This window comes from Gasterosteus aculeatus, chromosome 2, assembly GCF_964276395.1.
Source record: "Gasterosteus aculeatus chromosome 2, fGasAcu3.hap1.1, whole genome shotgun sequence".
In the NCBI taxonomy this organism is placed as follows: Eukaryota; Metazoa; Chordata; class Actinopteri; order Perciformes; family Gasterosteidae; genus Gasterosteus; species Gasterosteus aculeatus.
Window position 1 is genome coordinate 24,129,167 of NC_135689.1, and position 27,987 is coordinate 24,157,153.

The window sequence follows — 27,987 nt, forward strand, 5'->3', positions numbered from 1 at the left end:
CAAACAAGTTACATCTATGTTGCATGTTTTCACAATGTCCAGGCAGATCTTTAGTATAAATACATTGATGGAATATATTGTAAATTCTGTAGTCTACATTTCATGTAATTGCTACATTTATTATTAACAACTAAACTTGCATTCAATATGAGAATGCATCTAAAAGTCCTGAGACCTTCAAAACAAAATGTTAAAGCATCCAAACTACAGGTTCCATGTGTTTATCTCTCCTCACGGCCCCGACCAGCCACCGAGCGCTTTACCACGTGTCTGTCCAGAGGCTTGTGATGTGAAAACGTTGAAGAGGTATTTTGTTTTCTGGCAAAAGTTCCATAATAACATTCTGTATGATTCGGTCCACCGGTGACGTCAGTCCCCAATGACCTGGTGGTGCACGACCTGAGGAAGAGGAGCTGCCTGGTCATCAGCTCGGGAGAGGACGTGAGGAAGGTGGACTCCTAATAGTGCCTCCTGCTCCCATCCATTACCGTAGGGACGATAATGACACCACTGAAGACCTAGAAGGCCTTAATGAATGTCCTGAATTGCCCTCAAAATGTCTGTGTTTGTGCAAATGTTTTTATAATATGATTTAAACAAATATCACAATACAAACAGCACCATTCATTTACACGCTGTAGGCCTCAACAATGCTTTGCATGAAATTTAAGGTCAATGAATGAAGGCATTTTATTGATAGAATGGATATGTGCTTTTTTAATTCAGCAACAAAAACATTTAAGCACAAGTTTTTAAAATTAAACAAATTATACATGTATATCAACATATACAGTTATAGAAGGCGGAGGGTGGGTAGGTGGACACCTTCAGGGAGAGAGAGTTTCATGGCCAAACAATATGCAGGAAGTCACTATAACGCTGGGTAATAGTGGGGAGCTGCACACCACAGCTGATCGCCCTCTGCAGGTTCATAGACCCGACGGCACTGGGCTTCTTACAGTTAGCTCTCACACACACACACTTTATCAATACTTCACATATACAAATATGTATACAATATATACACATTCAAATAACTCAAATACATACCACAGAAAGAAATCACCACTAATCCCAAAAAGTTAATCCGGTAACTGTGCCAGTTACGGGTGGAGGTCGGAGCCGGGCAGCAGGTCGGGTTTCAGCCCATTGCTGCTCCTCCGCCGGCTGGGCAGGGGGCTCTCCTCCCCTCCCTGGAACCCCCCGATCATGGAGCCCAGGGCACCGCGGCGGCCCCCGTAAGGCTCTACCTGAGCTGCCACGCTCAGGCCAGGCTGGTCGGTCCGGGGGGTCACCGCCGAGGAGGGAAGGGAGACTGGGGGGGTGGCGCTCCCACTGAGGCTCTGCACCGTCACCGACGACTGGCACAAGGGCACGTATGTAAGGTCAATGCATGACATACACACACACACACACACCACATCCGGGAGGCATTCACAGCGCTTCACTTCACGCAAACAAATGTCCTCAAAAAACAATAATGACAAAGTGAGAACTGTTTTTTTGCAAGGTTTTGGAAATCTATTAAAAATAAAGAACAAAAATATAACACAAGTATTCACATCCCGTTTCCACTGATCATCCTTGAGATGTTTCTGCAACTTGATTGGAGTCCACCTGCTATATTCAGTTGATATGACATGATTTAGAAAGGCCCCCCCGTCTATATCAGGTCACAGTCTGCACAAGGCGAGCACCCAACCAGGTTAGTCTGTTTACAGTGTGCAGAACTTTACAAACCCAAACAGACAAAGGGAACCGCTTCTTCCCCAGAGCTGTAGCCTCTATCACCAACAATGACAGTAAAACACCTTTTATCCACGACTTGGCACGTCAGAGCACAAACCAAGACATAAAGTCCAAGGAATTGTCTTTAGACCTCCGAGACAGAGTCATAACGAGCCGCAAATCTGAACAGAACAGAAACATTTCTACAGCACTCGAGATCAAAATGAGCACAGTGGCCTCCATCATCCAGAAATGGAAGAAGTTTGGAACCACCAGGACTGTTCGAGTCGGCCGCCCAGCCAGACTGAGCGATCGGGAGAAAAGGGCCTTATTCAGGGAGGTGACCAAGAACCTAGCAGAAGGACAACCATCTCTTTCTTCCCCCACAAATCAGGCCTTTGTGGTAGAGAGCCACTACTTGGTAAAAAGCACATGACATCCCACCTGGAGTTTGTCAAAAGGCACCTGAAGGACTCTGAGACGATGATGAACTAAATTCTCTGGTCTGATGAAACAAAGATTCATCTCTTTGGCCCGAATGCCAAGCGTCATGTCTGGAGGAAACCAGGCACTGCTCATCACCAGGCCAATACCATCCCTACAGTGAAGCGTGGTGGTGGCAGCATCATGCTGGGAGATGTTCCTCAACAGGAGGAACTGGGACACTAGTCAGGATTAAGGTAACCGAGACATCCTGGTTGAAAACCTGCTCCAGTGCGCTCTGGACCTCAGACTGGGGCGACGGTTCATCTCCTAGGACTACGATCCAAAAGCACACAGCCAAGACAACAGAGGACAACTCTGTGAATGTCCTTGAGTGGCCCGGCCACTTGAACCTGACTGAAAAATAATGAGTCAGCAGCGGGTCACCCCAGGGGAGAGCGTGCTGTGCGTTAACTGGCCGAAACGCTCGATGATCCTGTGGACCACTACTGAGGTGTCGCCGAAGTTTTCTTAATAGGCTTCAACTAAAGCTCAAAAATGCAAATTTTAGAGGGTATTCACCTGTAAAAACTACAATCTTGCGATTTGTAACGCTCGAACGTCGCACTAGGGTTAGATTTCAGGCCTCTCAGGTTCACGACGGGTTGCTAACTAGGACCTATGGACTACGACAACTCTGTGGCAATTTTGAACTACCGGTACAGGTTTGGGGTACGATTACTCAGTGGCAGCAGTTTAACTACAGGTGCTTTGCACTACCTCGGGTCGGAGGCCTACTGGGCTGGGAGCCTCGATTGACCCGCGCCATGCCGTGGACCTCTACACCAAACTGCAAAGCCGTTGGGTGACGGGAGGTTTCCGTGATCTCCTCAAAAAATAAAGTGGTGGAAAGGCTATGAAATTGGACACAGTTGGAGGAGCAATCAACCGACCGAGGCGGCATGGCAAAGAGCTGAGAGAGGAGTGAGAGGAAAGGGACAACAAAGACTTCCATCTCTGGTCTCTGAACCTCGGGGGATGAATAACAGGAACTGCTCGACGCTGCCAGGGGAAGGGAAGCGGCTGGAGAGAACGTTGGACTAGGGTGGGCTTCCTCGACGCCAATGACCAGGTCAGATAAGTCCCCCCAGAAACACCTCACAACCCCACAGGCCACCCAGCAGACACACCGGCCACGCGTTCCGCTTCTCCCAGATAACCCAAAAGTGACTCCTCACATAAGACCTTTCTCAAAGGACGTTGCACTTGATTATTCTTTGTCCCTAAACTTGTGTTTATATTGAATTGCTGGACCTGCTATGTTTTCCGTTTGAACGCAGCTGTTTTTCTCTGATTGGATGGGCTTCCCTGTTTGTGTTTGATTTCGGTCAGCGGGGTTACCGAGCTGGTCAGGTAAATTATTGCGCCTGATTTGATTATTTGCCCGTCTGGCGCCCAACGTAACTTTCGGAATGACAGACGTAAACCTACGCTTCACTGGAGAAACGTAAAAATGTCTGAGCGACGCTCCCCAGCCAACCTGATGCATTCTGCAAAGACGAGTGGAGGAAAGTGCCCAGAAACAGGTGGACACGCTTGTGGTGTCCGACTCAAGAGGACCGGAGGCTGTAACTGCTGCCAAAGGTGCTTCAGCAAAGCGTTGAGCAAAGGCTGAGAACTTACTTTTTAATTACTTTCAAAACATTGATACGTTTTTCCACTTTGTCATTATGGGGTGTTGTGTGTAGAATTTTGGAGGAAAGAAATAACTAACATAAGAAGATGTGAGGAAAAGTGAAGCGCTGTGAATGCTTTCTAGATGCCCTCTACATGAATACATTATATATACATATATATATATATATATATATATATATACATACATATATATATACATACATATATATATATACATATATATATACATACATATATATATATACATACACATACATATATATATATATATATACATACACATACATATATATATATATATACATACACATACATATATATATATATATACATACACATACATATATATATATATATACATACACATACATATATATATATATATATATACATGCATATATATATATATATATATATATATATATATATATATATATATATATATATATATATGTAATGTATATATATGTATACAATTACACAAATCTATAGACAACATGTATTCATATTAATTCAAGTTCATTGAGACTGGCACTGGGTGGAAATGTCAAACCGCATCTCGCCACAATACAATGAGTCACCTTAGAGTTTGATTTAGTGGCTGCAATGATGATTGATCCACAACAATGATTGATATTGATTGGATCAATCGATCGATCAATGTATATATATCAATCGATCATATATATAATCAATCGATTATGTATATACAGTATATAATCAATTGATTGATATATATAATCAATCAATTGATTATTTATATATATATATACAAATCGATTGATTACATATATTAATCGGTCGATTGATTACATATGGATCGATCAATCTATATATTGATTTGATTGATTATATATTGATTGATTGATCACTTACTTACTCTCTTAAAGCTCAAATACAACTCTAAGTAACAGTTTTGCTTTCAGTATTTGATATAATATCCGGGGCCGGATTGTTTTTGGATGTGGCCGGAGCTTCAGGACCCGGGATCTCTGCTCTGCAGGGTTTGAGTGGAGGTCAATGGTTGTTTCTGTACAGTGTGTTTTTACCGTTTCAGAGGTGTTTTCTTCTTCTACCCCACACTGATATTACTGACTCCATTACTGTGTTTAGTGTCTGGATCCAGGATCTAATTGGAATTCATTTCTTTTGATGCCATAAAAAAACCCTTTCCTTGGGTTCAAATAGGAACATTATTGCATCATGAAAACTGTTTGGCACATAGTTAGTTTTCTAGTCTAATGGAAGGAATCCGTGTGATGCTAATCTCATACATTATCCAGTTTGATCACATCCAGCCTTCTGACACTTTCAATCAAAGTCAGATCAGTACGTTCAGAAACGGTTTTCCAGGGATCAGTTCCATCTGCAGTGAACCCTGTTCACCGGTCAGAAACCAGTAGCTACAGTAACACTCATGTGTCAAGGACACAGAAACGCAGTTGTTTAGAATTGCATATATAGATTAACGTAATCTTATTTCTAAAAATGTTAGAAAAGGTAAAGTGAACCAAAATGAAATATCTTTTTTTATAACAGGGAATAACTAAAACCGGTTGTGGATCTCGTGGAACGCTCAACCTGTTTAACTCACGTTGTCCACAGAGACGTCGCTGCCGGCCAAGATCTTCTTCTTTCTGGCCTTGTTGGGGTTCCAGTGGCAAACCAGGCTGTCGTTCTGCACACTGTAGTTCTTATGGCCCACCAGCCAGTATGTGTTCATTTTGCCTTTACCCTGACAGGAGAACAGGACACAGGATGTCTGACAACGGATCTTATGTGATGTAACCAGTGGACTGACGGTTTGTAGTAATGTGTGAGCTGATCCTTTGATTCGGGAAACTCGACATGCACAACTCGGTGATCTTCCGTTCACGGAGCGACACTGGGGATCGGTTGAGGTCTTTTTGATTGAATGTTTTTCGACTAGATTCATATCAATCTTCCAAAAGATTTTAGAAAATGACTTCTCACTGCATGAGGTTAAAATGAATCGCAGACGTTTACCTTAACCTCAATCTCTCCCCGGAGCTGCAGCTCGTAGGCGTCGTCTTTGATCAGAGCCAAAAAGGTTTCTGAGCTGGTGTGGATTTTCTGTGCTGACACACAAAAAGTGATACACGTTAAATACAGCAGAATATAGTAAAAATATATAGTATAGTAAAAAAAAAAAACACACGCACACATTTCTAAGCACTGTCACTGTTCTCCAAGTTTGCATTAAGTTTTACAGCTTTCAAGAATACACGTGCAACAAAGGGTCAATAAATATTTAAATGTTTGTATAAAGTGCAATGCTCAAATGCCCAAGGATCTGTTTTAATTATTATAAGGCAGATGCTGCCGCTTGGAGACATCAACGCTGGCAGCGGTAAAAATGAATCCTGCTAATACAGTCACACACCTCCACTTAGTTTGGGCTACAATTGTGCGTGTGTTTGTGTATTGTGTGTCCGGGTGGACATACGCATGCTGGTTGACTCCATTCTAGAGGCTGTGTTGACAGTGTCTCCAAACAGACAGTATCTCGGCATCTTGTAGCCCACTATTCCTGCCACACATGGACCTTGAGGGTTCGGAGACAAAGAGTGAGTAGCTCAGACATCGCTATACTGGGACCAGCAGGTCGGAGAGGCGTACATCTTTACTGGTTCATTTCTATGGCTGTGCTTCACTCACATCCCACAATGCTACAGGGCTTCAACAACGTACTGGACAATAACACATCTCAACTGATCATGATGTCGGATTAAAAGTTACATTTGTCCAACAGCGTTGTTCTTTTGAATCAAGAACATTTCAATAAAAATTTCAAAATATTGCTAAAAATGCAGAAATGAGAAACGCTAAAATGAATTTAATTCCTAACAATACAGAAAGGAAACAGGCTGAATTTAATTTGAAAGAATTACTGAAAATACAGAAATGAGAGCTGAAATTAAATTGTTGAAAATAAAATGGCAGAAGCTGAAATTCTTTTTTAAATGCTGAAGATACAGAAATGGGAAAAGCTGAAATAAATTTCCGAAAATACAGAAATGGCAGAAAATACAGGAATGGTAAAAATGAGAAAAGCTGAAATGATTTTTTTTGGTAATACAGAAACGAGAAAATACTGTCTTGAAAAATGTTGAGGCTAAAATCCTTATGCAGTTTAATCTGCTAGTTATAATGTATAAGTAACGGCTTGACAACCAGTAGATATTTGTTGGACAGAAATGGACAGCACTGTGCAGGAGAAGCAGTTCAAAACACGTACGGAAGAAGATTAGCACCACAATAGCTGGACGCCTAAAAGCATTCCAGGAAAGGGTTTCCTGACCTTCATTCTCACATCGCAGTTGTTATTGCCCATCTAACCGGATGTGTGTCACTACCAACCCTTTAAACTTTAGAGAACTTCAGCAGAGCTTCAACAGCAATGCTTTAGAACAACGTTCTCAACGTGACGGTGTCACCAAATCGTACGTAACCCTCTTATTGCTGAGAAAGTTTCTTTGCAAGCAATTCTTTTCAAGGATGGTAGACTTTAGCAAAAGGACCAGATTTTGTTCCAACACTGATATGAGAGTGGCACTTGCTAAGGTGAAACCGCACATTTATCAACTTGTATCTGAAAGGCAACAGAAAAAGTTACATTGATTTGCAGTAAATATCTATTGAGTTAAGTTTTTTTGTGAAATCCATGTTTTGTTAGATTTGTTCTTTGGACACTGATTTTGTTTGCAACTGATGCATGTCATTGTGTGCACTAATACAATATATACTATTTGAAGAAATTTCATTTAGTCATTTTGTCCAATTGGGGTTGGGGTGAATGTCCTGATGAAGCTTGCAGGGTTCAGTAGCTCCAATAAGGTTAAGGACCACTGCTTTATGGTAACTCAAATGACAGAAGCTCTTAAACACCTGCAGCAGTGGCGTGCCAGGAGAAAAAACCCCGCCGACACAGAGTGTGGGATTACTGCCTAATAAACAAAATCAGCAACCTTGGTGTATATCGTCTCCCTGAAGCTCAAAGACCTCCCCCACTGGTAACCAGACACTTTACCTTAGCGTGATGCTTGTAAGGTATCTCACACACGCGGCATCAGCTAACTACTTAAGTGGTGATTGGCTACAAAAGTACAGTAAAATCCTGCTGCTGGCCGCCAGCCCGCTGACACACTGCTATGGGACGGCATCCCATTCTTCAGAAGGCATTTGTGGTAAGTCACCAACGTGGTTGTGTTGGTCACTTTAGCATGAACAACACGTTCAAGCCCATCCCACAAGGGTTCAATGAGTGCCTGTAGTCTGATAAACCGCACTCTGTGGGGCCGAACATTGTCATCTTGGAAGATGGGGTTTGGCCTCAGAATTTGGAGATACGGGATTGCCATTCGCTGCAGAATCTCATATGAATATCTCTGCAATGAGAGTGACTCCATTGCCGTAAGCGGAATCTCGGACTCATGGCTGAACCAAACGTTCCTCCACATGTTCAGGTTGCAGTGTCCGACAGCAGGCGGGTCTGACGGTGAAGGGTCGTCGTGGCCGGCCTTCAGGCAAGTCTTTCATGGGCGCAATCTTTCTTTCTCAGAGGGAAGTATTGGACGGCACCCACAGAGACACTCGACTTCCTGCACCAATGATCCTCAGTACGTACCTGACCGGCTGCATCTTGCAGAACGCTTCTCTCACCTGTGTGGATACCGGCTCGGAGCTGCAGCCTGTGGTCGGGCATGTGGGGGATGGAGACCTGCCGGACGGCTGCAACCAGATCCAGCGCCATCTTGGCGATCTCATCGGCGTGTCTATCCCCGTTCCTCTCAGGCAGACCGCTCACAACCATGTATGCATCCCCAATCGTCTCCACCTGACTCGAGTTTGGCCAAAACAAGTTAAGGACGGAGAAATCAGGGTGTTTTGGCTTTGATAATGACATGACCCATGAAACAAAGAAGAACAAACAGCCTTTTGAACTCTACATGACTAATGTGCAGTAGAACGCTGACTTTTCAGGTTAAGCTTTTCCTGAGACCACATGGTATTTTCTTTGTAATTCCCCTTTAACTCCAACTCACACGATGAATATTACCCAATATTACACAGTGGGGAGAACAAGTATTTGATATTGCAGGTTTCCCACGTCTGTAATTGTATCATAGGTACTCTTCAACTGTGAGTGATGGAATCTAAAACAAATCCAGAAAAACACATTGCATGATTTCAAAAAATGTCATGCAATAAACCGCAAAATATAAGTATTTCATCATCTATAAACCAGTAAGAATTCTGGCTCTCACAGACCTGTTAGTTTGTCTGTTAGGAACCGCTCCCGTTTTCCACTCATTACCTGTATTAACTGCACCTCCAACCTCTTCACAAAGACCAGAGAGCTGTGTAAGGACATCGGGGATGGAATTGCACAAGGCTGGGATGGACAATCGGCAAGCAGCTTGGTGAGAAGGCAACAACTGCGCAATTATTGACCTGCCAACCTTGCGTTCCCAGCGCACCCTCTCTACTGAGTAATCAGTCCAGAACTACATGGCAGGACCTGGTCAATGACATGAAGCGAGCTGGGACCACAGACTCAAAGAAAACCATTAGTACCACACTACCTAGTCAGTGTGGTACTAGCGCACACAAAGTCCCCCTGCTCAAGCCAGCGCATGTCCAGGCCCGTCTGAAGTTTGCCAATGACCATCTGGATGATCCAGAGGAGGTATGGGAGAAGGTCATGTGGTCTGATGAGACAAAAATTGAGCGTTTTGGTCTAAACTCCACTTGCAGTGTTTGGAGGAAGAAGGATGAGTACAACCCCAAGAACACCATCCAAACCGTGAAGCATGGAGGTAGAAACATACTTCTTTGGGGATGCTTTTCTGCAAAGGGGACAGGCCGACTGCACTGTATTGAGGGGAGGACAGATGGGGCCATGGACTCTCAGTAAGAGCATTGAAGATGAGTCGTGGCTTTGTCTTCCTGCATGACAACGACCCGAAACACACAACCAGGGCAACTAAGGAGTGGCTCCGTAGGAAGCATCTCAAAGTCCTGGAGCCACTCTCCAGACCTGAACCCAATAGAAAATCTTTGGAGGGAGCTGAAAGTCCGTGTTGGATCTGGAGAAGGTCTGTATGGAGGAGTGGGCTAAAATACCTGCAGCAGTGTGTGCAAACCTGGTCAAGAACTACAGGAAACGTATGATGTCTGCAATTGCAAACAAAGGCTTCTGTACCAAATATTAAGTTTGGCTTTTCTGATCAAACACGTATGTCATGCAATAAACTGCAAAATATATTTTTTTAAGTCATACAATGTGATTTTCTGGATTTGTTTTAGATTTTGTCATCAAATGCCCAACGAGGTACCAGTGGTGTCCCCAGCCTGCCAGCAGATGTCCCTACCAATCTGTAAAATAATTATGAATCCCAGTCATATTATTAGGTTTAGGTAGAGGACACTTGCTCTTATGCAATGTTTAATCTGTAAAAAGTTCCAAGTATATTTGTCCTGAAGATTAAATATGTTTCTAAGTTCCCCAAAGGATTTTACTTAACTCTCCTTGGTCAAGTCAAAAAGAACATGACATGAATGGCTCTTAATTGCTTATACATGTTCTATAATATGATGAGCGTTAAAGTTATTCCAGCTTTAAGCTTATTTTTAAATGCCTGCGTGGTCATGCTTCTTCACCGCTCAATGAATGGCCGCTGTCGCGTTGCTATGCGCAAGACCTCTATGGACAATCAGTCTTCACCGTTCAAGGAGCAAAACTATGGGACTGTCTCGCAACACGTTTGTAATGTTTTTAATAGAGGTATCATGTTGTGGTTATAAGAGAAGCAACATTGCTCTCACACCTAACAATCCTGGAAATAGATACATACACACAGTACAAGTGTATCGATGTATTTGTGAATGTATCTTCTTGTTCTGTTTTATTATGTTATGTTTTTCCTGTAAAAAAAGGTACATTGTTCACCTTTATCAGGAGAGACGTCGCTTTGGTTTATGGTGTTGTACTGTATATTTGCTCTGGAAGGGACCATTCAAACTGCCCTGTGTATCCAATCACTGAGGAAAAAACCTCAGACAAGAAAATACCTTCTGATTTCAAATCAATTCCTTCTATACAATTGTTTAGTTCTGCCGTTTGGGGGCCTTGTTGAAATCAAGGAAATGAGCATCTGAGAAAGGGTCTGTCCCTTATTCAGACGGCCCGTCAGTGGCGGGAAAATTAAAGTGATGATGGAAGATGATGAGACTGCCGGCCGCATGGCCCGAGTGATTCCTCTCTGTCGGCACCAATCACCTCTCTCAAGCAGGAGGAGATGTGGAAGTTGATCCAAAGTAGGCACTCACTTTTAGTGCACATCTGCTACCAAGTCCCCAAAGTCCCCGTCCCATGACCTAGCTTCAGCTTCAGCTCTATGTCATTTTGCATATCAACCATCTCCATGTCCTCTCCACCTGGCAAAGCAAATGCCTTCTGGAATATGGCTGCAACCTCCTCTTCATATTGATACAGACAGGAATGGGTTTGAGTGGAATAGAAAGGACACCTCTGCTGTCTCGCTTTCTGCTCTCAAATGACTTTATTCAGTCTGAAGTAGCTTTTGTGTCGTCTGTTGATTGTGCACACCATTCTCTCACGTTCCATGGCCTGATTGCGATCGACAGGTTGGCGTCCACTGATCTACCCCAAAGTGTCGTGGCAACGGTCCAGATCGTGCTTGAGAGGCTGGTGTGCCTCCAGATGGCAGATATTTAAGCAACCTACACAAATGGTGAACCAAGGTTTTCAACTAAGGAACATCGACATGCCTGAGGCCAACACATATCTCTGTCTTATTGGTTATTTAGCTCTATCGGGTAGCTCTATTTACTTGTCATGTGGGCTTTGATCCCTGCATATACCTCATATCTTTCCCCCTGGCGTCTGCCATAGAGACACAGGGGAGGTTGCATTCCATGTGTCCTTTGCATGTTCTCTGTCCTCAGCATTTCTCAGATTCCTCACTGGATTGTGGGGGCGATCACCATGGCCCCCAACAACGGCCTTCCATTGGCTCACAAAGTGAGCGTGCCTTTCACCGGGGGCACGGTAACATCAGGGGCTTGATCTAAAGGGGTATCTGATTGTCATCCCCGTGCTCGCATGCCTGGTTTGGAAATGACAGCCGGTGTTGTGCCTCAATCAGTTCTTTTGGGCCAGAAAATATATATGGCGTGTGTTGTGAGTACATCAGAAATGAAAAGTTAACATCTGGTTGAACAACTGTGCTGGGTAAAGAGTGGCTGTGAAACAGAGGGATGACCGTTGGAGTGAGGCAAGCAAGGAGTGAAACTACTGAGCTTCACCCTTTTCCTCTCTGGTTTACAGCAGATCGAAGCGTGTGCTCTCCAATCAGCGTATTTTCCTAACTTTCTCTGCCTGTCTGTGACATTTCATTGTTACCTTGTAGACATCGTAGGAGTCTATGCGCGTGTCAAAGCACATGTAAAGGTTGTTCAGCATCTCCACCACTTGAAGAGGAGCACAGGATGCAGAGATAGAGGTGAAGCCCACAATGTCTGAGAAAAAAATGGTCACCTGGAACAAAACGGAAGGAGGTGACTTCAGCAGTATTGGTTACAGTTTATTCTCACATAGCGATCCTACAATAAATCCTACCTCTGTGAAGGCTATAATGTAACATTGTTTCTGTTATTCCACCATATCAATGAGAGTAGGCTAATAAATACAAATGTATTTTTATATAACAAAATACACAAAAAAATTTAGCATTTATTCTCTTTTGGGGCAAATTATTTATTTATGTAAAAGAACCAAAACAATGTAAACATGCTAGAAAGAATCATCCATTTTATACCATATGCAAAAGCAGACATTTATCAGCTTCATATAGTTCTGTATATTATATATATGTATGTATATATATATATATATATATATATATATATATATATATATATAGCCACCTGATTCAAGAAAACATTGTAAAGGGTTTTCCAAATGAGGTTGCAAGCCACTAAATGAATGTTAAAGTATAAGCTGGTTCGTTGAATCGATGGTCCCATTTGGCAGTAGCCCCCCTGCACGCACACACACACACACACACACACACACACACACACACACACACACACACACACACACACACACATCTTCAGTGCTTTTGGTACAGCTGCTTCCATGAGCCTCTTCAATAAGCTTGACGCAATTTTCACCCAAATAACTTGTTTTATCTCCTGATGAATATGGAACAGGGCAATTATAGGTAATTACGCCAACAATAGCAACAAAGGCAGCTAACACACGTATTCATCCATCGTGTGCTCGCAGAGGTAGCAGCTCTTCGCTGCAGCATCGGGAGAAGCTTATTGGCTTATTCGTCTTCATAAGATTTTTCCGTTTCTACCTTTAATGTGAGCATGTGTATTACAGTTGTTTAATAATGATAAATTATCAGCAGCCGTTTTTAACAAACAATTCAACACAGCAACAGTTACATGAACACTTTAACACCTTTGGGCCACCAACTCCTTGTTGTTCATGGAAAGAAAGAAGGAGGGAGCACGGGGAAATCTCTTTCTCCAGATTAAAGTACCAAGTCAGAGCTGTAGAGTGACCGGTTAAGGAAAAGTCCCCAAGTCAAGTCCAAACCAGCAAGTCCAGAGTCGGGTTTATCAAAGTCAACACAAACCACAGTCAAAGTCCATCTACAGGTCCACACCAACAAGTGGCAGAGACAGAGCGTGTGATGCAGAGAAGCTGGAGACGGTCGGAGACGGTCAACGTGGGGGAGAAGCTGAGGACAGATGGAGTTGTGCTTTTGGAGAACACAACATCTTCAACACAACAGGGTTTTTCTTTTTGGGGGGATTTAGCCTGTGCCAATGTGAGGGTGTGAGGCTAATTTGTAATTGGTGATTTTGTGCCAATAGGAAGTCCACTAGCAGTATTCCACCCTCACCGACTTTAGAACAACAATTAAAACTAGACATTAAAAACGAACAATGAGACATGATTCTTCCAATGCATAACCAATTTGTCTTCTCACATGAATTGTTTCATTAGTAAATAGTTAGTGCAACAAGTGAAGTTTCCAAAAGATCTGCTTTATTTCCAGGGAGCAATCAGTGAGTAGCTTATTGGTCCATTCAGGTGTGGGTTTCAGTACAGCCGTGTAGTTTATAACCTGAGCCATACATAATAATAAAAATGATTTTGCTTTTTGCGATTTCACCGACCTTTTCGTAGCTCTCTGCCTCGACATGTTTGTGCTGGCGGAGCTGCCTGGCGACCGACTTGGGTAGCATCTGGTGCAGCAGGTCCTCGGCCAACTGCCTTTGGCGCTTCAGGTCCTCCGTCTTCTCCTTCAAGCTCTTGGCGTAGTTCTGTATCCACTCGGTCATCTGCTTGAACGAGATCATCACTACCGGGTAGATGAGGCAGGCTATGGACAGCAGGCAGACCCTCATGCTGAGGCCCGAAGACACGGCACGAGACGCCAACCTGAGAGCTGGCACCGCCCAATCAAACAAGCACTGCTGGGTGTGGGTCAGAGCCTGAATTCCAGCGTGGGACCCAGACAGGAGCTCTGTCCTTGCTCCTGAGACCCGCCAAAGACTTGTGTTGAAAATATAAGAATGTTTTGGAGTCTGGCTTAAGTTTAGCTTACGGTCTATGTTCTCCACCCAGCAGTCATTCAGTTGTTCCGTCATAACTCTGGCAAAGCCGAGGTAGCTTAGTACATAAGTCCACTTGTACTGGAAGTCAGGGCGAGTTGCCACGTGGGGGAAGTCCATCAACTGGTGGTTGAGCTCTTGGAATTGTATCAGTAGTCTTGCAGACAGTACATCTTTCCAGTTCACATTCTGGTTGACTTTGGTTAAAGTATCTTCTACGGTACCCCAGATGTCTAGAAGTCTTCCGATGGCCAGGGAGTAAGCAGAGGTACCATTTTCCCTTGTGTCATTTGTATCCATAGAAGTATTCAGAAATCCTTGAACGCTCCACCTCAACTCTTGGCAAAATCCAGCCAACTCGACACTACAGGGGATCCCGTGGCCATCGCTATTACCTGCCATTTCATCAGAGAGGTGAGCAAATACTGGAAACAGAATCTCTGAGATACTGGCCTCGAACGTCTCATTGCTCAGGTCTTTGGTAATTAAATGTCTCATCTTTTGAAGCTTACTGACGAGTTGCAGGATGGCTATCGTCCTACACGAAGTAAGCTCGTCGTAAGCAGCCTCTGTCGTGTGCAGCAGGTCAAAGTTGGAGCTGAGGTCTATGGACACAGAGCCAAGCAGGGCCAGGAAAGAGAGGACGCAGGCTGTCAAAATCCGCCGAACAGAGCGACTACTGCCAGACATGCAAAATATGGAGCACCTGGAAAAGCAGGAATATAACGTATGAATTACCGAAGGAGGATTCGGGATTCAAGGATTTTAAAATACACTAAATGTACAGTGTTATCACAACATGTATGAAGACAAAACTGCTGTCTCACCTTCACATCTGGAGAATTACTGCATGGTGGAAGATATTTGTTGCATTGTTGGTTCTTACAAAAAACAAAATGTCAAATGCTTTCATGGAAAATATGTTTTGGGTTCTATGGGTTCTTTAATATGCTAAAAGTCAGCTCGATCCTCCATTTAAGTTGCAACCGAGAAAACCCTATGGACACGGCCCAGCTTGTGCTTAACGGGAGCCGTTCCCAGACCAACGGATGGACAATGGTCACCTCTCTGTTTACCAAAGGAGGCCGGTTTCCCTGAGATACCATGAAAAGCAGCTGCACTTCTTTAAAAGAAAGGAAAATAAATTGTCAGTGATGAATTAAATTAAATGAATACTTTCTAAAGAAACGTGATGATGATGTTTTAGTCATCTTTTTCTTTAATCACTTGAGCCGTAAATATTAATCAATTCATCAGCCGACAGATGGTGGATTTAATGCAGTAGTACGTACTTTACCTTGATGATAAGATACAGGTGTCAATTGTGCTTTAGATTCCCAAATATGAGGGCTTTTCTGCTTTGGGTATTTTTCACTCATGTCTTACCTTTATGTGACATTTTAGAAATTTCTAATAAAAAAAGAATCAGTTGCTGCCCTTAATGATACATTTATTTAATCTGAGATGCAAGACATCTTGAGGACTGTAACATATTGTTAATTTTAAAAAGACTATTCCCGTGTATAATTGGGACAGCAGCATCTCTGAATGGGACCTCGGAGGAGACGGAAACCAGCTCCACTGCATCTCGTCCCAGCAGACCTGCACCAGCAGCACCACCTGGAACCAGCGAGACCAAACTTTTGGGGACAGCTTAGTGAGTCTCACCTGCACAGCTGAGAGTCGCTGTCCGCGTCGTGCTGCACCCACGGGGCGACCCTCCTCTTCGTTACGAACCTCGTCTTCAGGGAGGCCGAGGACCGCGTCCCAGAGGCGAGACACTCCTTTGTCATCAAGTCCAGCGGCGAGGTGCGACTGGAGGTCTGCTGTCTGTGGACAGGACGCGGGACGCGCGCATCGCAGGGACCGAGATGCCGAGTGGTCCCGTTAGTGGATGTCAGCGGAGGCACCGGCGTCTTTTCAACGTCCGGTTGCACACTTCAAAATAAACGTTTTAGAGAGAATCATACGGGCAGTGAAGTCATCAGCATGGCTGTAAATGTCCCACATACTGACTGGCCATTTTAAATAGTGTAGGAATTAATCGAATTTAATGTAATAAATAAATGTTGACTCTATTTTACCATTTTTACAAATGAATAAACACAGACCATAAACACGGTGAATAGACGGGAATAGGGAATTATTTATGGACTTCATGATGTATAGTTACATGTCGTGGTCAGTTACATGTTTACACAAGCTAACTTTTTAATTTCTGTTTAAGGGGCAGTGAACACTATTTGACAGTATTCTCCAAAATAAAATTTAGTATTGCTCCTCATTTCTAGTTGGAAGCTCAGTTTGAACTTTTTTAGTTACCATGTAGCCTCTTACTAGTCTGATGTTAAAAGCATCTCCGATGATTCTGACCTGGAACTTCTTCAGAGGGAATGAACCGGCCGCTCTCCCTTAACAGCGTTCGTGTGCTCAGGTCATCTGTCCGTGCTTTAATTGTGAAGGCCGCGGCCGGAAGCCTCCCTCGCGGACCACGGACGCACGCTGCAGGGGGAGAGGTGCGCGCGGGCTGCTCGAGAGGAGAAGCTGCAACTTAGTGAGCCGTGAACCAGGTGCCGACCCCGGGACGGCTCTCGTGAGTACCCGCGGCCCGTGGAGCTGCTGCGGCGTCCGGCGCGTGGCTCGAGGCGGGAAGCGGCGGTCGCGGAGCGGCTGAGGAGCCGAATGAGAGCGCTGTTTGGAGCCGGTAAACAAAGAGCTTTTCTCCCTCTGTCCTCCCCATTGTTACCGAGCGGGACGCCGCAGAGCGGCTCCCGGCTGCAGAAGTAAGCCAACTACTCTGAAACTTTCCTCCTTTCTGAAAGGACGCGTGCGCTTCCGTTCGATTGGTGAATTCACTCATTTGACCAGAGTACAAGAAACACCGGGACTGCGTTCACTCAGCGTTCAGCTAACGGCGACAACTTGCCCAGTTCGTGTGCAGCAGCCACTCAATTCGCACTCTTGAGCTTCATATGGAACCGACCGAGAACACGTACAACATGCTTAGTGTCCCACACAGGAGAACACGTACAACATGCTTAGTGTCCCTCACAGGAGAACACTTACAACATGCTTAGTGTCCCACACAGGAGAACACTTACAACATGCTTAGTGTCCCACACAGGAGAACACGTACAACATGCTTAGTGTCCCTCACAGGAGAACACTTACAACATGCTTAGTGTCCCTCACAGGAGAACACTTACAACATGCTTAGTGTCCCACACAGGAGAACACTTACAACATGCTTAGTGTCCCACACAGGAGAACACGTACAACATGCTTAGTGTCCCACACAGGAGAACACTTACAACATGCTTAGTGTCCCACACAGGAGAACACTTACAACATGCTTAGTGTCCCTCACAGGAGAACACTTACAACATGCTTAGTGTCCCACACAGGAGAACACGTACAACATGCTTAGTGTCCCACACAGGAGAACACTTACAACATGCTTAGTGTCCCACACAGGAGAACACTTACAACATGCTTAGTGTCCCACACAGGAGAACACTTACAACATGCTTAGTGTCCCACACAGGAGAACACGTACAACATGCTTAGTGTCCCACACAGGAGAACACGTACAACATGCTTAGTGTCCCTCACAGGAGAACACGTACAACATGCTTAGTGTCCCTCACAGGACAAGACGTACAACATGCTTAGTGTCCCACACAGGAGAACACGTACAACATGCTTAGTGTCCCTCACAGGAGAACACTACAACATGCTTAGTGTCCCTCACAGGACAAGACGTACAACATGCTTAGTGTCCCACACAGGACAAGACGTACAACATGCTTAGTGTCCCACACAGGACAAGACGTACAACATGCTTAGTGTCCCTCACAGGAGAACACTTACAACATGCTTAGTGTCCCTCACAGGAGAACACGTACAACATGCTTAGTGTCCCTCACAGGAGAACACGTACAACATGCTTAGTGTCCCACACAGGACAAGACGTACAACATGCTTAGTGTCCCTCACAGGAGAACACGTACAACATGCTTAGTGTCCCATACAGGAGAACACGTACAACATGCTTAGTGTCCCTCACAGGACAACACGTGCAACATGCTTAGTGTCCCACACAGGAGAACACGTGCAACATGCTTAGTGTCCCATACAGGAGAACACGTACAACATGCTTAGTGTCCCTCACAGGACAACACGTGCAACATGCTTATTGTCCCACACAGGAGAACACGTGCAACATGCTTAGTGTCCCACACAGGAGAACACGTGCAACATGCTTGGTGTCCCACACAGGAGAACACGTGCAACATGCTTAGTGTCCCACACAGGAGAACACGTACAACATGCTTAGTCTCCCACACAGGAGAACACGTGTAACATGCTTAGTCTCCCACACAGGAGAACACGTACAACATGCTTAGTGTCCCACACAGGACAACACGTGCAACATGCTTAGTGTCCCACACAGGACAACACGTGCAACATGCTTAGTGTCCCACACAGGACAAGACGTAAAACATGCTTAGTGTCCCACACAGGAGAACACGTGCAACATGCTTAGTGTCCCTCACAGGACAACACTTACAACATGCTTAGTGTCCCACACAGGAGAACACTTACAACATGCTTAGTGTCCCACACAGGAGAACACTTACAACATGCTTAGTGTCCCACACAGGAGAACACTTACAACATGCTTAGTGTCCCACACAGGAGAACTCTTACAACATGCTTAGTGTCCCACACAGGAGAACATGTACAACATGCTTAGTGTCCCACACAGGAGAACACGTACAACATGCTTAGTGTCCCTCACAGGAGAACACGTACAACATGCTTAGTGTCCCTCACAGGAGAACACGTACAACATGCTTAGTGTCCCTCACAGGACAAGACGTACAACATGTTTAGTGTCCCACACAGGACAAGACGTACAACATGCTTAGTGTCCCACACAGGAGAACACGTGCAACATGCTTAGTGTCCCTCACAGGACAAGACGTACAACATGCTTAGTGTCCCACACAGGACAACACGTGCAACATGCTTAGTGTCCCACACAGGAGAACACGTGCAACATGCTTAGTGTCCCACACAGGAGAACACGTGCAACATGCTTAGTGTCCCACACAGGACAACACGTGCAACATGCTTAGTCTCCCACACAGGAGAACACGTACAACATGCTTAGTCTCCCACACAGGACAACACGTGCAACATGCTTAGTCTCCCACACAGGAGAACACGTACAACATGCTTAGTGTCCCACACAGGACAACACGTGCAACATGCTTAGTGTCCCACACAGGACAACACGTGCAACATGCTTAGTGTCCCACACAGGACAACACGTGCAACATGCTTAGTGTCCCACACAGGAGAACACGTGCAACATGCTTAGTGTCCCTCACAGGACAACACGTACAACATGCTTAGTGTCCCACACAGGAGAACACGTACAACATGCTTAGTGTCCCACACAGGAGAACACGTACAACATGCTTAGTGTCCCACACAGGAGAACACGTACAACATGCTTAGTGTCCCACACAGGAGAACACGTACAACATGCTTAGTGTCCCACACAGGAGAACACGTACAACATGCTTAGTGTCCCACACAGGAGAACACGCTGAACCGCATATTCTCATGTGCAGTGCAAGAAGACAACTAGTTGCAAAATCCGTAAAACATGACATTTAACCAGTCGTATCAAATCAAATCAAATGTTTAAAAATGCTTTTTAAGGAGTCCAAATAACACCTGCTGTGTATGAAGAAAACGGGTAGAAACACTGCTATGGTAACATGAAACACGTGTTGACGTTGCATTCTTTGTGTGTCCATCAGCTAGTGGGGGCGGCCGGTGCTCCAGTCATGACCTCTGGGAACGGGAACACTAACAGCAGCCGACACGATGGAGAGAGCAAACCGGCCCAGGCCCCAGTGGAGTCCCACATCCTCACCCATCTGATAGAGGGCTTCGTGATCCAGGAGGGGGCGGAGCCTTTCCCCGTGAGTCCTCGCGCAACGTCACGCATGCACACACACAATGTGGTCTGTGGTCTGACCACACTGGTGCAGGTGTGAGTCCAGCGACCGCTCAGGTCTCCTGTATTTGGTTACTGGAGTTATTACAAATAAGAACGTCTTTGTATTTGTTTCCTGTAAAACCATGAAGAGAAGCCAAAAGGATTTGATAATGGCTCCATCATTTAGAGACACTCCTTTTAGTCGCTGACTTGGATTCATGGTCCTTTTATTTCTCAATGCTCGAATAGGACGATGTATTGTTGAAGCGGTTTTCAAACCTTTTTAAGCACGTTCCCGTCTTTAGCCTGTCGGTCTGCCTGTCTAACATGACACATGAATGCCAGCAGCCAGCAATGAGAACGCCAAACATGGGCCGGTAACTACAGTTATTAGATCGATGGATGGAGTGCATTGAACGTCTATCGACTGTTTCTGGGAGCTCGGTACCAAGACTGAATATAGAGTTTGTGTGTCACGCTCCTCTTGGTGGAATAAACTCTGGAGACACAAGGACACCCAGTCATCAAGGACTCCTTGGAGTGCCTTCAGCTCCGTGTTTCCTTCCTTCCTGGTGCAACAGCCTCAGCTGCTATAATGAACTCTGTTCGTCTGTGCAGGTGGAACGTCCATCTTTTTCCATCGATATCCTCAGGAGACCCACGGCGGACTCCAAGATGGAGGGCCTCCCAGCAAAGGGTAAATCTGTAGATTCTCTCTGCGTGTTTCATGTATGTGGTTCAGACCTCCTGATCCCGCCTCTGTCACAACGCTGCCTTCAGGGAGCCAAGATAAAGACTCGTGTGAAATTCTCGACATTGTAATCTGCATACCTGGTTCAAAGAACGGGGCCCTTATCAGATGCTGAGCTGCTCGAGTAAGGAGCCTGTGTGCATGACTGGAGCCAGTGAAAGACGAGGGCGAAGGTCTGCACACTGAGAGCTAGACAACACTTGAATTATGGTAGAACGAGAGCGTGAGAGAGGAGCTCGGTGTGTCCTAAGAAGTCCCCCGGCAGTCTAAGCCTATAGCAGCTTAACTAAGGGCTGGTCCGGACTAACCTGAGCCAGCCCTAACTATAGGCACAATCAAAGAGGAAAGTTTTAAGCTTTACTTTAAAAGAGCTGACCGAATCTGCCCCCCGGACTGAAAGTGGAACCTGGTTCCACAAAAGAGGAGCTTGATAACTGAAGGCTCTGGCCCCCAGCCTACTTTTTAAAACCATAGGAACAACAAGTAACCAGCATCTATGGAGCGCAGTTGCCTTGTAGGGCAACAAGGTGTTACAAGCTCTTTAAGATATGACGTGCCTCACCAGCAAGGGCCTTGTAGGTGAGGAGAAGTACCTTAAAATCTATTCTTGATTTAACAGGGAGCCAGTGCAGAGAAGTTAATACAGGAGTGATATGATCCCTTTTCTTAGTTCTTGTTAATACACATGCTGCAGCATTCTGAATCAACTGGAGAGGCTTAAGAGATTTACAAGAGCAGCCTGATAACAAAGAATTACAGTAGTCCAGTCTGGAAGTGACAAACGCATGAACTCATTTTTCTGCATCACTTTGAGACAGGAAGTTCCTGATTTTTGATATGTTACGTAGATGAAAATAGGCAGTCCTTGAAGTCTTCTTTATATGCGAGTTGAAGGTCATATCCTGGTCGAAGAGAACTCCCAGATTCCTGACGGTGCTGCTGGGTACCAGAGCAATTCCATCCATAAAAACTGTATCACGTGACAGCTGGCTTCGAAGGCGCTCTGGGCCTATCAGGATAACTTCCGTTTATTCTGAGTTTAGCATCAGGAAGTTGCCGGTCATACCAAGTTTTGGTGTCTCCAAGACATTCTTGAAGTCTAACTAGCTGGTCCGTCTCTTCTGGCTTGATCGACAGATACAGTTGAGTATCGTCTGCATAACAATGGAAGTTTATGCAGTGTTTCCTGATAAGATCGCCCAAAGGTGGCATATAGAGGGTAAATAAAATCGGTCCAAGTACAGAACCTTGTGGGACCAACATTGGTCGAGGATTCACCGTTTACAAGCACAAACTGGGATCGGTCCGATAAGTAGGATTTAAACCAGCTGAGTGCAGTTCCTTTGATACCAATTAGATGTTCTAGTCTCTGCAACAGGATACAATGGTCTATGGTATCAAATGCGGCACTGAGGTCCAGCAAGACAAGAAAAGAGATGAGTCCTTGGTCCGATGCAAGTAGAAGATCATTCGTAATTTTCACCAGTGCTGTTTCTGTACTATGATGCACTTGAAATCCTGACTGGAAATCCTCGAACAAAGCATTGTTTTGTAGAAAGTCACATAATTGATTTGCCGCGGATTTCTCAAGGATCTTAGAGAGGAAGGGAAGATTAGAGATAGGTCTGTAGTTAGCCAACACCTCTGGAGCAAGAGTCGGTTTCTTAAGAAGAGGTTTAATTACAGCTACCTTGAAGGACTGTGGTACATGTCCTGGCAACAAAGACAGATCCATAATATCTAATAAGGATGTGCTAACTAAAGGAAAAACGTCCTTAAGCAGTTTGGTCGGAATCGGATCCAAGAGACAAGTAGAAGATTTAGACTTTGAAAATAAAGAAGTCAGTTGATTTGGGTTGATGGAAGAGAAGGCATCCAAACAGGCATCAGGGCCCACTGCTGCATCCAAGGTTCCTACATCGGAGGACAGGTCGGCACTGGTTGAAGGCAGGAGACCATCAATTTTCTCTTTGATAGTCAGAATCTTCTCATTGAAGAAGTTCATGAAGTCGTTACTAGTGAGGTCCAAAGGAATACACGGCTCGACAGAGCTGTGACTCTCTGTCAGTCGGGCTACAGTGCTGAAGAGAAACCTGGAGTTGTTTTTATTTTTTTCTATTAATGATGAGTAATAAGATGCTCTTGCGTTACGGAGAGCCTTCTTATACGTTTTAAGGCTGTCTTGCCAAACTAGCCTAGATCCTTCTGATTTGGTGGAACGCCATAATCGTTCAAGTTTCCGCACAGTTTGCTTTAGGTTCCGTGTTTGAGGGTTATACCACGGAGCAGACTTCCTTCTTGTTGCTATTCTTCTTTCCAGAGGAGCAATAGCGTCCAGCGCCACTCTCAAAGAGCCTGTAGCAGTATCGACAAGATGATCCATCTGGGACGGACTGAGGTTCTCACAGGAGTCTTCTTGTATCTTGAGGCAGGGCACTGAACTCAGAGCAGAAGGAATGGCTTCTTTGAATGAGGCTACAGCGGTATCCGATAAGCGTCGACTGTAGAAACCTTTGGCAGGAGGAGGTGGTTCTGATAGTAGAAATTCAAAGGTTATCAGACAATGGTCCGACAGGAGAGGGTTCTGTGGAAAAATTGTTAAATGTTCAATCCCAATCCCATACACAAGAACCAAGTCACCACACCAAGAGAGTGTGGTTAAAACAGTGAGTTGGTTTATTTACACACTGACAGAAGACAGAGAAGGACACAGCGGCTCTCTACCTGCTGTTAGACTTACACACTCTCATTCTTCTTGAAATCATGACCACAGATGCATGCTGGGATGTAAATGAGCCAGCAAGCCGAGAGGCCCTCTTCTCCGTGACTGTGCTGCTGTGTGTCTGAGTGTGTCGTGGCTGTTTCCACAGAGCCAAAGGCCCAGAAGGAGCCCATGCTGACCTGTGAGCTGTGTGGGAAGGTGGACTTTGCCTACGTCTTCAAAAGGTCCAAGAGGTTCTGTTCCACAGTGTGCGCCAAACGGTGAGCCAGGGGGTATTTGTGTGATCTGAATGAAAGCGGAACTGGAGAACGAGACGCCCCGAAGTCAACGGGACGGAGAGAGAATGACGTCTCACGCTGGTGGAGATCCTGGGACTAAGAGAAACACACTTGTTCAGGAGCTTTTCAAAGCAGAGGTCAATCTTCCTAAACGTCAGTTTAGTTACACATGACATCAGACATATGCATGAGACATATGTAAAGATACACATGCGCACACCTGGATCATGTCAACGGGGCCCGCCTTCTACGCGGACGGTGGAAGCAGCACCACGAGCACGTAGAGGAAGCGAAAGTCACAGGGAGGATTGTACTGTAGCAGCAGTAGTAGTAGTAATAGTAGTAGTAGTAGCAGTAGTAGTAATAGTAGTAGTAATAGTAGTGTAGTGAAAAGACAGCAGGCCGCTTTTATCGAATGTCCTTGTTGAGCGCGTGCGACCGCTCCGTGTCCCAGTGCCGCATTCATCCAAATCCGTCTTTCCCATCTATGCTTCTGTCAACTACTTTCTCCCACATCTCACAATGTAGTTTCAAAATGTCTGCGACGTTTGAGTTGCTGCTTGGATCCATATACGGAACTACTTTAACATAATTCTTTATTCGGTCTGTACATAACGAACAGGTTGTGGAAATGAGCAATAACATGAAAACGACCACGTGGCTTCGTATTCTGGCGTTGACCCGGCTCACCGTGTTGGCTCTTGTGTCGCAGCTACAATGTGGGATGCACAAAGAGAATGGGCCTCTTCCCGAACCGCCAGAGCACCTTGGAGAGCGTGAAGAAACACCGAGCGCCGAGTGGACACCTCAGAAACGGCTGTCTGGAGCCTAAGAAGAAGGCGAGTCTTCATTCAAACATGCGTGTTCACGTGTGCGCCGTGTGCTCGCGCGTGCGCCGCGTCCCATCCTGTCCTCGCGGACCGGTCTTTATTTAAAGTGTTGTTGTGACTCCTCCCTCTGCTCAGAAGCCGGCTGCGGCTCCGCCCCCCGGCCACTCGGCCTATCCTGCTCAGGGGGAGTCCAGCCAGTGTTCGGACTTGTCCGGCTACGGAAGACCCCCGTCCCCCCCGTCGGCCTCCCAGCCCCGCGGCTTCCTGCCCGGGGACCCCGGCCAGTGGAACATCCAGGACGTCTACGGGTTCATCTCCGCTCTGCCAGGTGGGCGGGGCCTCAGATCTCGTGGGGACTGTTTCTATCAATCATCATGTCCCTCAATGTGATGTAATGTTGCTCCTGCGAGGACGTCACAGTACACGATCATTTGTGTAGCGTCCACCCTCGTCTTGATGTGTGCGTGTTGGAGGGTGAGTCTGATCCCACAGTAGAAGCGGCCGGCGATGATCAACCTTCAGTCCGTGTGCTGTAAATGTACCTGTGGGGAACCTCTGCCTAGGTTCCTTTCTGTTGGCGTAGCCTTATCCAAGCTGTGTCGATCGTTAAACAATAAAGCAGCAGTTCTGACTTATTTGCGTTAGTTTGAACGCCGTGGATGAGGCTCGGGGGCCACGCGTGCAGCGCTGCGGGCCGAGCTGACTGGCTGCTTTGTGGCTGCAGGTTGCCTGGAGATCGCCGAGGAGTTCCGCTGTCAGGAGATCGATGGACAGGCCCTGCTGCTGCTCAACGAGGACCATCTCATGGGGGCCATGAACATCAAACTGGGCCCTGCACTCAAGATCTTTGCTCAGATTAGCACACTGAAGGACTCGTAGCACATCTCCACACACACACACACACACACACACACACACACTAATGTGTTGACGGCCGTGTGGGTGGAAAATAGCACTACTTTCCTCCTGCCGTTACTAAGCAACCAAGACTTGGGCTGGAATGAAGATTTAGAGTAATTTGTTTGGGGACAATTTCTCTGACCGTTTTAACCAGATGTTGGGACGTCCTTCAACAACGATGGTCCAAATGGAGGAAACCAGCCGTGTGGTTGCAAAGAGTCTTCCGCCCAGCAGAGGAGCGCTGAGCCGCCGCCGCCGCCCTCTGACGGCTCGCGCCTGGGTTTTGACTTGCGTTGACGCTTTTGTTGTCTAGGTTGCTCTGATCTGCCACAGAGACCCGTGTTCATCCATAAGCTGCCTCTCCGACTGAGTGTAGAAGTTTGTTTTAATGAGGCACGGAATTAAATTCCAAGTATATTATGAATATAGTAAATAAACAGTTGAAACGAATAAAGAACCCGTCTAGCAGCATCGATGCGTCTGTAGTGACGTTTATTTGCGTTGCGTAGTTTGAGGGTCCTGGATCAGGACTCTAGGATGAGTTTAGACGAAGCGGAGGGAGCATTGAATGTCAGAGCGCTCAGCCTTGATATTCAATCAATTATAACAGTTTAAGAAGCATTTCAAAACTTGATTGACTCAATAAACCGTTTGTTTCTGGTGTGTGTGTCACTGTGGGAATGTGTAGCGGTTTTAATTGCACACACACCTCAGAAGGAGCATGAGTGCTGACGTGCATCCTTTTCAGACTGAATGTTTTTCATGGAAAATCACATCCTGTTGAGCGACTTTCCTTCGTCCTCATTCAGCCTTCACACAGTAATAAACTATTTCATTGATGAACAATAAGCAAATTCAAAGGCCAATCAAATGTGACTTATTTCCATATGTTGGATACCGATTGATCTGCTTCACGCTCTTTAAATCACTGTGTGTGTCTTTAATGTCTCTAACACTACATGTCATCGTGCGCTGATGACAGGAGACAAACACTAGTGGGACGAACCCATGAAGGACGAACCGCTCCACCTGCATGTGCAGTCCGTGACGTGCGTGATGGACAGCTGCTTTGTGTGTCCTGAAGGCAACGCGGCTGAGGAAGGTTTTCAGCCTTATTCTTTGAGCTGTCACTCATGATGCCCCGCCCCCTTACGGCTCCCACCGGGTGGGATGCGTTCAAAAAAAAAAAGTAAAAGTAAAACTGTTCTCTCCAGCTCACAATCCAAAGGACGACTCAAAGTTTCTGGCTCAATCACTTTTATTTAGTTTCTCTTGCCTTTGTCCATTGATTTGCCAGTTCAGAGTTAGTTTGTAAACCTTTAATGACAAAGAACATAAATTACCTTTCAAAATTAAACATCCCCAAATTAAGTTTTTAGCTGGGTTTACATTTAAATAAACATCTTATCTTATACTCAAATTTAATGAAATATTTTAGCAATCCTGGCAATTAACTTGCTGCTGCAATGATTCGCGCTAATCTACTCAGTCACCAATGCTTTAAACACGAATCAGCATTTAAACTAAACGTCTTTGGACCGAACCGTAGAGTAACTTGTCTCTTCCCCGCCGTGCCTGTTTAAAAAGGGAATGAGGACCTCTACACAGGCGCTCCACAGCTAGGGATTTCTGCTGGTGCACTCTGGGAAGTGTAGTCAAGATCCAGCTCAACAAAACCACGGGTTAAAAATGCAACGTACGTTGCTTTGGATAAAAGCGTCAGCTAAATGGGTTTTAAAAAATATAGAACAGAGTAAAAACTATATTAAACCCCAAAATACTTTTCATCCACTTATTTATTTCGAATACATTGTTTTGGTTTTTTCAATGTTCAAGACCAAAACCTTCAGGTGAAACGTTTGGGCTGGATTTGGTTCTATATGATGATCACATCATTAGCAACATGGGGGCAGTGCAGCGTTTGAAGATACGGGAACATTATCTGCTGAACACTCCAA

At 45.3% G+C, this 27,987-nt stretch overlaps 2 protein-coding genes across 4 annotated transcripts; one reads left to right on the forward strand and one right to left on the reverse strand.

The window, feature by feature from the left end:
* Window positions 1-688: 688 nt before the first annotated feature.
* On the reverse strand, window positions 689-21,462 carry LOC120829208 (uncharacterized). Of its 3 annotated transcripts, XM_040193150.2 has the most exons (9): window positions 16,906-21,462; window positions 16,201-16,470; window positions 14,095-15,238; window positions 12,299-12,433; window positions 8,533-8,707; window positions 6,317-6,415; window positions 5,857-5,948; window positions 5,444-5,584; window positions 689-1,361 (listed from the first exon to the last, which is right to left on the reverse strand). In XM_040193150.2, the coding sequence occupies exons 2-9, from the start codon at window positions 16,323-16,325 to the stop codon at window positions 1,104-1,106; spliced, it is 2,169 nt and encodes a 722-aa protein (XP_040049084.2). In that variant the 5' UTR covers window positions 16,326-16,470; window positions 16,906-21,462; the 3' UTR covers window positions 689-1,103. The 3 variants fall into 3 exon arrangements, with proteins under 3 accessions (XP_040049084.2, XP_040049085.2, XP_040049086.2); XM_040193151.2 differs by lacking the exons at window positions 16,201-16,470; window positions 16,906-21,462 and adding an exon at window positions 15,360-15,556; XM_040193152.2 differs by lacking the exon at window positions 6,317-6,415 and having other exon boundaries at window positions 16,201-16,992.
* phc2a (polyhomeotic homolog 2a (Drosophila)) lies at window positions 16,989-26,883 on the forward strand. The gene is made up of 7 exons (XM_078087643.1): window positions 16,989-17,236; window positions 20,367-20,531; window positions 21,167-21,245; window positions 24,170-24,281; window positions 25,012-25,138; window positions 25,265-25,457; window positions 25,854-26,883. The coding sequence occupies exons 2-7, from the start codon at window positions 20,394-20,396 to the stop codon at window positions 26,006-26,008; spliced, it is 804 nt and encodes a 267-aa protein (XP_077943769.1). The 5' UTR covers window positions 16,989-17,236; window positions 20,367-20,393; the 3' UTR covers window positions 26,009-26,883.
* Window positions 26,884-27,987: the final 1,104 nt, after the last annotated feature.